This window comes from Anoplopoma fimbria, chromosome 22 (genome assembly GCF_027596085.1).
Source record: "Anoplopoma fimbria isolate UVic2021 breed Golden Eagle Sablefish chromosome 22, Afim_UVic_2022, whole genome shotgun sequence".
In the NCBI taxonomy this organism is placed as follows: domain Eukaryota; kingdom Metazoa; phylum Chordata; class Actinopteri; order Perciformes; family Anoplopomatidae; genus Anoplopoma; species Anoplopoma fimbria.
In genome coordinates this window covers 5,191,513-5,201,493 of record NC_072470.1, presented here as the reverse complement: position 1 = coordinate 5,201,493, position 9,981 = coordinate 5,191,513, and the positions used below count along the sequence as shown (strand labels likewise).

Genomic DNA, 9,981 nt, shown 5'->3' with positions numbered 1-9,981 from the left:
AGAAGCTAAACTGAAAGAGTGCAGTGTGTGACAGTAAGAGAAGATGTTGTCGATCCTGATTCTTACTGCTTTCCTTTTTAAAGGTAAGTGACACTGACAAGAAAGGGTGAGCCCTTCTATATTCACTGTTGTAGCGTTTTTATATTCAGGAATACAATCCTGCCTTTTTTTTATATGTATGTATGTTGCTTATATTCCATCTATATTTAATGTATGTCATTGTTCAAATTAAATTACTAAAATTAGATTATTAGAGTTGTCAGATTCTAAGGGCTTGGAATGACATTTTATTGGAAATCACCAAATAAGCTCTGTGTTTAAGCTATAGTCAAAGTTTATCCAATTTTTTCTCTTTTTTTTATACTAATCAGCAAACAAATGGATCATTTCTCTGTAAGTCTGTATTTACTGACACCCAGCTGTTTTTATTATCAGCCTCCATGTCGCAGATCACTGGCTATGGAAATACAACAGCTGGCTTTGGCGGGGATGCACACTACTCATGTGCACTAGCCAATCCTACAGGTGAGAGTTTTTATTTTTTAAATGCCAGTTTCGCCAGTGAAGATGTGACAAAATAAAAGTAGCAAATAAAAGTGCACATATGAGAAGCTAGAAAGATGAAATGTTTTTGCATTTTTGCAAAAATGTAAAATATACATGCTGTTGGGCATCATATTTTATTAGCTCTTCATATGTTTTGCATGCAAACAAAAATCTGATCTGATATGTAGCACTATGGAGGCTCTTTTTCTTCTGTGTTTATCACTTAAGAACAGGTGAACAAATGATAATTTTTTAAGTGTTTGTAGTTGTAATACTCATTTTGACCACAAGAGACTGAAGCATTTACTCAAGTTTGTACTTTAGCGCTTAAGTAAATGTTCTGATTGGATGATTACCCAACCCCACAGGTGTGCTGCAGGTCACATGGCAGAGGCTTTACAGGGAAGAGTCAATTGAGAATTTGGCAACCTACAGCAAGCGGTTTGGACAGCAAGTAAACGATCCCCACAGGGGGAAAGTGATCTTCACAGAGGCGTCTCTCGGCTCCACATCCATCACTCTGAAGAACGTAACATGGGGGGACGAGAGCTGTTATATCTGTTCTTTCAATGCCTACCCTGATGGGTCAAAAAGAAAGCAGACTTGCCTCACGGTGCAAGGTAAATTGTGGCAAATTCACATATGAATTCTGAAGGAAAATGTCATGTAATGATGTCATTATTCTGGAAATACAGGAGACTAAATGAATAAAGAAAGAATAGAATATTACCAGCATTGTTTTGCTGATAATTTAGCAAATTTCTAAAGAGTTCAGTACTCAAAATGACACATTCTTCCTCTCTATTAAGGGATATCCAAGGTGGAAACGGAAGTGCAACCTCTTCACAGTGATCTTGAGAAAGAACACGTGGAGGTTGTGTTCAGCTGCTCTGCTACAGGTAAACCAGCTCCAACCATCCAGTGGGACTTCTCACAGGGTGCCACCAGCTCAAACCAAACGCAGACTACGACAGTGGTAAACGGGGACCACACATTTACCAGCAGCAGAAACGTCACTGTGCAGGTACCTGCAGGATGGAAGGGGCATGTGGACTGTCTGCTGAACACTGGAGCGGCGGGACAAAGGCGGGAGAGGATTCATTTTTCTTTACCTGACCGGAAGAAGAAAAAGGAGGGTATGCATGTCAATCATTTTGTATAGACCAGTAGTATGCTCTTTTATTCCCATCAGTCTAAAGGTTAATATTGTAGTTTCTTGAAAGCCTGGTACATCTCAAAGAGACGCTAAAGGTTGCAACGTATCCTCGTGCAGCGGTTTTGTATGATATCCTACGAAAAATGACTCATCATTTTCACCTGAAGGGTTCCTTGTACGTCATTGCTAAGGGCAAAGGGTTGGTATTTGACTACCTGGGAATGAGAACAGCCGGCTCTTTGGAAAAAGAGATATACCTAGGAAGTCCCTGTGCCAATCTTGTTCTAGCGTACTGGAGGATTAGCTTCCTAGAAACTTTTGCTTCATTGTTCTGACTGACTGGAAGAACTGTCAAACATCCACCACACCCTTTCCCCACAGAGGGATATCTGCATACAAACAAGTTCATACTATTTATTTTGGTGTGCCACTTAGCCACTAATTATACCCATTAGTAATTTCCCTTCACTGTTAAAGTGACATCTTTACTATGAGAGGCCTAGTTGTGTTCCAGTTCAGGAACACTTTTGTGGCCCACTACCCAATAAAGGCCAGTTGCAGTAAATGTAAATTACCTGAGTATGACTAAGGGCGAACAGTAAACAGAGTCAGCTGTGCAGGGATTCAGTTTCACTTCCGTCTAGCTTTCATTATGAAGGCAAAACAGTCACAGTACAGAGTCATTTGACATTTTCTCTCTTGGGAGGTCATGTGACAGATAGGGGGAAGTTCGAACTCATCATTTAAGAGCAATGACATTACCGTGTACATTTCCCACTTTCCTCTCCTGAGGAAATGTCATTGGTTTCTTCCCATGCTGACTAACCCTGTGTCGTTTGTTTCTAGGGAAAGGATGGTCTCCATTAGTGATTGCACTTGTAATCACTGCTGTATCGATTAGCTCATTGATCCTTGTTGCTGCTGCAATTAAACAAAAAAGGTGAGATATTTGACAACTACATTCGTGAATGTCCACGAAGTATAATTCTCTGTATAATAAACTTTTACTTTCTTCCTGGCAGTTTAAAGGGTTCCAGAGGAAATGAAAATGTTATATGAGCCTTCCACGCTGCTGTCGAAGACTTATCACTGTGGACATTCAAGCATTATGAATCTGCATTTTAATGCATCTAAGTTTAAGAGGAGGAACAGTGAGTTAAGCTCAAAGCTGCTATCTGAGATACATTTTCCACAGATAGTTTTCTTATCTACCTTTCTTTTTAATTCCAATACTCAACACTTTAACTGTTTACTAGACAAGCAAAGCACTTGTTAAAGCTTTGTAGAATGTAAAGTTGTATAGGAGTTTTACAACAGAACAACTGTGAGATAATGTGAGCTGAGAAATATGTTGTTTACAAAGAGCATAATTAACTTTAAGAAGTTAACTTTGCTCTTATTCACAGTTACTATGACTGCAACATGTGCAATAGTAAAAGTTTGGTAGATTACCAGCTAACAAGCTGATGAGTTTTGGTGAAAACAAGGGAAATGGGCCGTGGAGCTTTACCGCCATCTAGTGTTTGTTTGTGGGGAAGAAGAAGACGAGCCCAAGGTCTCACCAAGGAATGTTTTTACTTTATTATCTTTACAGCAAATTGTAACTGTTTATCTGATTAAGTGATCTTCTAAGTTGACATGTGCAGGCGGTTATTCTATTGCAAATTTGCATATTCAAATCTAGCTATATGTACTCCATTTATAATATGCATAATTGGGTACGCAATGACATACTATATAAATATTTGTGTTGCACTTTAATATTTGATGTTCATGTGCTGTTATTTATTGCTCAATGGGCTTTTTCTCTGATACACATTGACTGTAGGATTGTAATTGTGATTGTGATAGTTTGTGGGGAGTAGTATTGTTATGACTCACTGTCAAAAGGTTCATGGAGTTTCAAATGAGCTAATCTTTTACTCAATATGTTGTTATAATTTATTCTCTGACGCTCATAATGTGAAAATTGATTTTTGTTTAGTAAATAAAGATAAATAAATTATAGGGAAGCACTCAACAGGTTTTTGTGATCATTGTCATGTACCAGAAACTATAGAGCATGTGCTGCTTGGATGAAGGAGATATGAAGCACAGAGAAAGGACATGTTGGAAGGAATGAAAAGACCATGAATGACAGGAGCAGGAGTAAAGAATATACTGGAGGAGGGTGGAAGTGGACAAGGCAGAATATGCTTAGTCTGCTTCTGAAGAAGAACAGGTCTGATGAGTAAAATCTAGCATTCCGGACGAGGTAGGAGTTAACTATCTCCAGAAGAGGGCAGTGGTGCAAGCTAAGGATGCAAGCTGCCCTTAAAACCCCAAAAAGAAGAAGAAAAAGAAGGAAGTTACCTGTGCACGTGCTTACCTGGGCAACAGTGATCAAGTTCACATTTTTGGCGGGTAAAATTCATATCAGTCTGCAGCCAAGATGACACACCGTGCAGTCATACATTTAGTTTGTGCGTTGGGAGTCTTTCACAAATGTAAGGAAAAGATGATACAGTAAGATGTTTATGACCGAGCTTTATAATCAGACTGTGTGATATTTTATTCCATTTAAATTAAAGCACAACTGGTTGAATCTTGTATGTTTATTGTAGTTTCGTTTTTGGCAGCTAATATGATTGCATCGATGACTGAATATTATGTATAATATTTTGCATGAGAAACAAATGCCTTTTATTAATAAGATGTCATCACTGAATTGGTCTTACAGTATCGATTACTGCACTGAGCTGTTATATCCTGCTGATCTTTTTTCTTTTTCTCCAGAACGGGTCAGCATTTTTATTATTATTGGTATGAATTAAAATTTCGCTTCTCCATTTCTACAACAACGTTTTCAATAGTGTTATATTACTTAATGGGGATTTATGTTTGTTTTGTGTTTATTTCACTGCTATTTCTCCCAGACCACAAGGAGGGGATTCATTAGGGTCAGATTCCATATGAATATTAATAGCCATGATCTTCATACCAAAACTAATGATAATAGTTATAATAATACCAATAAGACCAATAGTAAGTTGATAAACAATTATATGCTATGGTGTGCAGTGACAGGCTTTTTTGTGTGCCATGCAGACAGATTCCTGATGAGAATCCCATTTCGTTGTGTTTCCTGCAGGTCAAACAGCTCTGATCGAATCCCAGCAGACTGTCATGGCAGCTGTGGGAGACAACGCCCGCCTGAACTGTCAGTTGATGCAGTCCAAAGATGTCGTACAAGTCACGTGGCAGAAAATCCTTCCCGAGGGGAAGAAAGATCTCGCTACTTACAACAAACACTTTGGTCAGAAAGTGAACCCTGAATTTCAAGGAAGAGTAGAGTTCAAAGATGCTGGACTGCAGAACAGCTCCATAGTTATCAGGAACGTGAGGGACCAAGATAAAGGATGCTACCGCTGTTTGTTTCATGCTTACCCTGATGGTGTTTTCACTGGTAGAACATGCCTCCAGCTCTATGGTGAGAACATTGCTGCGTTATTGCAGACACTTTCATAAATCTCTGTTATATTCTCACTAATATCATTTTAAATATATTTTCTTTGCAGAGCTGCATGGAGCCTCTCTACATGTCACAGAATCAAACACTACTGATACGGTAGCTATCTCCTGCTCAGCCACGGGTCGACCTGCTCCCACAGTAACACTGTCTGTCCCTGACTGCAACTCCACCAGCGTCGCCAACACCAACGGTACAGTCACTGTCACCACTACAGCCGTGCTGTCTCGTCTCCGTGACAACCGCACGCGGGTTGGATGTGCAGTGCGAGTGCTCTCTGGTCCTCAGATAGAGACGTATGCCACGATTCCTGAGGTCAAAAGGTCGTCTTCTGATGGTGAGAAACACTTCTAAAGATCCAGATTTATAGATTGATGAATACTTTGGAGCTCATGTGTTTTGTTTTTATCTCCCAGGTTTTGATGTTGAATCTGGATCTGATAACAGGGATATTGGTAAATTATTCTTCATGTGGTCTCTCATCAGTATGACCATTTGATCTGTTGCTTTATGAATGTTTATTCTTTCTAATTTCCCTCTATCTGTTCTCACAGATAGAAGTTGGATCATTGTGCCGGTCGTGGTAGTGCTCTGTGTTTGTGTTGTTGCTGTCATCATCCTATATAAACGGAAACACCAGAACCGGTAACTTTTAACTTTTAACTCATCACCTTTTCTTCAGTTTCTCCCAGTTAATATATTAATGATTGATCTAAATCTTTTCTGACAAAACCAACAACTGAATACTTGTTTAACAGAGGCTTTTCTGGAATCCGTCAGTGTGTCTCAAACTGACTCTGGGGAGGACAAGAAAGACACTAATGAGTGAGTCAATACTTTCATTTTCACTTGTACTTCTTCTTCTCCTTTGTAAAAATAATTTAGTCCCCTCTGTCTAATATGGGTCTTCACTTGCTAACTTGCTAATCATACTGAACTGCTATTTCGAGTCACTTCATTCATTCTGAATGATCAAATCGACGACGTTGGTTGTGATTCAGAGGTCTTGAACCACGTTACAAACGTGTGATGCACTTCACTCTGCATGGAGCATTGTGTATTCATAGTCTGCACGTGTATCCACCTCACTGTATTTCTGACTAATTGTTTTTATCTGAAAGGCCCAGAACACCTTTAATGAAGCAAGAGAGGGAACCACGGGAATGGGCCACCCCTGAAAAGGATGAAAAGAGATACCACCCTAAAGCATCTGCACAAAGAAAAAAACTTGAGTTTAAGTAGAGAACCACAGATTAACCCAAAGACTGAAGTGCCCAAACTATTTTTTTATTTAACATAGAGAACTTGTCTTCTAGTATCAGTTCATGGATAATCTGTTATATAATTTATGAGATTTTCTACCAATTCTCTGATTTTTATTTGTTCTATCGTATTTTTTTATATGAACAGAATTTTGATGAACATGAAAATAAAAGCCTTTTCATACTGAATTTTAACATTGAATGTGTACGATTCTTGTGTTAAAGGAACATTCAGCACAAAAGAAAGGTGTCAGCAGAACACACCTCCAATCAAAATAAACAATCAAAATGATGGCTAATTCACATTGACTGTACGGTTGTAATTGTGACCTACTGTTTGTGAGTAGTAGTATTGTTATGACTCACTGTCAAAATGTTTACAGAGTTTCAAATGATCTTATCTTTTACTCAATATGTTTAAATAATTTATCCTCCAACACATAATATGAAAAAGTATTTTTGTTTAATTAATAAAGCAATTATGTTTTAAGTGATTTAACTTATGTTCGCTGCATGTTTTCTGTCATTATATCTATAAGAAAGACCCCTCACATTATGTAAATAACCAGCAGAACAGAGTCAGACCAGATTCATTTTATTCATATGTATATGACAGTTTGGTGTTGTATCTCAATCATCCGGAAATATACATCATGGGACACAGAACCACAATTCCAAAAACAAAGATGCCCAACTTCCCTCCAAAGCACATGTGAAAACATACAAGTATGGAAACCTCTTATCTTCCTCTTCACTGCACCGATCTGTCAGAAAGAACCTTAAGTTAGATGACTGTTTGACTGGCTAGACCGATTTGAATCCTGGCCTCTACAGTCCACATGCCGAGGTGTCCTTGAGCAAGACACCCAACCCCAAGGTGCTCCCCGAGCGCTTCTTAGCAGCCCACTGCTCCTAAGAGATGGGTTAAATGCAGAAGGGAAATTTCATGTATACATGTATGTATGTATGTATGTATGTATGTATGTATTGTTAAGACCACATGGCTCAAGCATGGCATAACAAATTGGGAGACACGCAGTGACAAGCTTTTGGTATATTTATTTAACAATAAATAGGCCCTAACAAGGAAATTAAGTATCAGTGTAGATGGCAGCTTAACTATGTGTAATGTGCTATGGACTGGTGTAATGAGAATGTACAACAAAACCAAAATAAAGACGATGAGGTTTGGCAGCAGCTTCAGTCACCCAGCAGCGAGACCCCGACAGGCTGGATGTCTTCCTCCTTTTATAGGCCAATCAGGTCAATCAGTTGCACCTGCTGCAGAAAAGGAAGAGCCAAATGGCCCAAGTAGTAGCGCCTCCCCCACCACACAGGGGAAGGACACCTTCCCTGACCGCCATGGTATACGTTACCAGGGGGACGTAACACCCTCCCCCTTAAAACAGAGGCCCAACATACGTATGTGGCCTCTGTAAACAAGGCTGCGGCAACAAAGAAATTAAACAATATTAATGTCAAAGGGAGGAAAGGCAAAATGCTAAATGGGATCGGTCAGGGAAAACGGGAACTGGTTTACTTGAACCCTTCTGGCGCCCGCGACAGCGCATCGGCTATTACGTTGTCCACGCCACGAATGTGTTTGATGCTCAAGTTATAGGGCTGTAACAAGAGTGTCCACCTCATTAACCGCTGGCTTGGACTCTGCAGAGAGTGGAGGAAGGTTAGAGGGTTATGGTCTGAATACACAACCACCGGATGGACCCCACCCCTTAGCTAAATCGTTTCCTAGAACGACAGACACTCCTTCTACAGGCATCTTTGATTTCAGTGCTATTGCCACTTCTCCTTTTACCAGCTCATGGTCAAGTTCGATTCTGTGTAAGGGAGCCGGCCAAGTATGCATCCCCATGTCTTGGATCAAAACACTCCTCCCCAGACAAATCCAACACCGAGTCTAGGATGAATGATGCTGAACCCCCGGTGTCACGCAAAATCTTTACAGGTACTTTCTGTGACCTACCCACCAATGAGACAAAACCTTCCCTGATGAACTCACTGTAATCAGGCGGAACCATATCTGCCCATAGCAAGCTAGAACCTTCCGAGACGCCTGGAACCTCGACAGCCACAGGAAGGCTTGGCACAACAGACGCCACCATGGCCGGTTTTTCAGGACACATGTTCTCTGCATCTAGGCCTAGTGCCCCCTGTCCTCCACCAACCGGAACTGCCAGGGCATGAGGTCTACTAGTACCCCCAGATAAACCCTTCCCACCATCTCTGTTACTTTTCAGCACAGGACAGTTCAATTTCCAATGTCCTTTCCCCAAGCAATAGTTGCATGTGGAGTTAAAATCACCCTTGCTGGGACGAACTTGTTCATATTGTCGGTTAGGAGCAGAGAATCCCAAGTTCCCACTAGGGAACTTTGCAGGGTATGGAGCTAAGAAACTAGAACCTCCCCTGCTATGACCACGTGACTCAGATGGAACTTTGGTAGTTAACACAAACTCATCTGCCCACCTGGCCGCTTCAAGGGCGGTTTTTGGTTTACGCTCATTGAGATGATTTACAATGCGCTCATGGGTGACATTCTTGAACTGTTCTAGTAACAACACTTCACACAAGTCATCGAGAGTAGTGACCCTTTCTGCCTCACGCCAACGTTTAAAGTGGCTTACCATCTCCTCGTCACCTCCACATATGTCTGCGTCTCAGTTTTTCTCCAATTCCTGAAGCGCAATCGATAGGCTTCTGCACACAGCTCATAAGACAGAAGTATGGCATCCTTTACCTTAGTATACACTTTCCTCTCTACAGGGTCAAGTGCTAAGTAGGCCTCTTGAGCCTTCGGCGGAAGCACACTCTGAATCAGTGCAGTGCGGTCTGTAACTGTCCAACTTCTCTCCTCTGCCAGACTTTCAAATAATGAGAAAAATACATCAGGATCCCTCTCATTAAATTTCGGCATCAGACGGACCATATCACCCAAGCTGTCCCTAGACCTTGCATCAACAGCTACGTCAGCATCAGGTCTTGCCTGGCGCAACCTCTCTAGCTCAAGACGCACCTCCCTTTCTTTCTGGCATTCTCGGGCCTGAAACTCCATCTGCATGGCTAACAGTTCTTTTTGCTCTGCAAAGGATAGACCCGTACCCACTGAGACAAATCCAGCCCCTGCCCCTTTAATGGGTGAACCACCTGGGCTAGATGTTTCGTCATCTTCTAACACGCCCTGGTCAATTAACCCCATATGTACTGCAGCAAACACCTCCTTTTTCTTAGACCGACCCTGCATAACATCGGGGGTAAGGCTATAATGTGTGACGACCCGCCACAATTCTTCAACTTTCAATCCTTTAAGCAACTCGACTGATGGACTGGCCACAAACTCCTTAAAAAGATCCATCCTACTGTAAGCCAATCAACGGTCCACAAATGCTTAATCAGTAGTACCAATAACCTGTTATCAGCTATAATGCCCCGACTCAGAACGGTGAGTAGCGTGATATATCACCAAAAGCACAAGAGGGATAATTATCAGA

General features: G+C 41.0%; 2 protein-coding genes across 2 annotated transcripts; both read left to right on the top strand.

Annotated features, from left to right (window-relative positions):
• Nucleotides 1-3,710, top strand: LOC129111929 (OX-2 membrane glycoprotein-like). The gene is made up of 6 exons (XM_054624092.1): nucleotides 1-83; nucleotides 436-525; nucleotides 915-1,166; nucleotides 1,356-1,682; nucleotides 2,549-2,642; nucleotides 2,725-3,710. Exons 1-6 carry the CDS (start codon nucleotides 44-46, stop codon nucleotides 2,759-2,761), a joined length of 840 nt encoding a protein of 279 aa, XP_054480067.1. The 5' UTR covers nucleotides 1-43; the 3' UTR covers nucleotides 2,762-3,710.
• A 352-nt stretch (nucleotides 3,711-4,062) lies between these two features.
• On the top strand, nucleotides 4,063-6,410 carry LOC129111780 (OX-2 membrane glycoprotein-like). Its single transcript, XM_054623871.1, has 7 exons — nucleotides 4,063-4,188; nucleotides 4,833-5,171; nucleotides 5,260-5,547; nucleotides 5,627-5,665; nucleotides 5,765-5,855; nucleotides 5,969-6,035; nucleotides 6,332-6,410. Exons 1-6 carry the CDS (start codon nucleotides 4,134-4,136, stop codon nucleotides 6,003-6,005), a joined length of 849 nt encoding a protein of 282 aa, XP_054479846.1. The 5' UTR covers nucleotides 4,063-4,133; the 3' UTR covers nucleotides 6,006-6,035; nucleotides 6,332-6,410.
• The last annotated feature ends 3,571 nt before the right edge of the window (nucleotides 6,411-9,981 follow it).

Coding starts and splice junctions, on each gene's coding strand:
- LOC129111929 (XM_054624092.1), top strand. CDS start 44: ATGTTGTCGATCCTGATTCTTACTGCTTTCCTTTTTAAAG. Junction 84..435: donor TACTGCTTTCCTTTTTAAAG/GTAAGTGACACT, acceptor TTTTATTATCAG/CCTCCATGTCGCAGATCACT. Junction 1,167..1,355: donor GACTTGCCTCACGGTGCAAG/GTAAATTGTGGC, acceptor CTCTCTATTAAG/GGATATCCAAGGTGGAAACG.
- LOC129111780 (XM_054623871.1), top strand. CDS start 4,134: ATGACACACCGTGCAGTCATACATTTAGTTTGTGCGTTGGGAGTCTTT. Junction 5,666..5,764: donor ATCTGATAACAGGGATATTG/GTAAATTATTCT, acceptor CTGTTCTCACAG/ATAGAAGTTGGATCATTGTG. Junction 5,856..5,968: donor AAACGGAAACACCAGAACCG/GTAACTTTTAAC, acceptor CTTGTTTAACAG/AGGCTTTTCTGGAATCCGTC.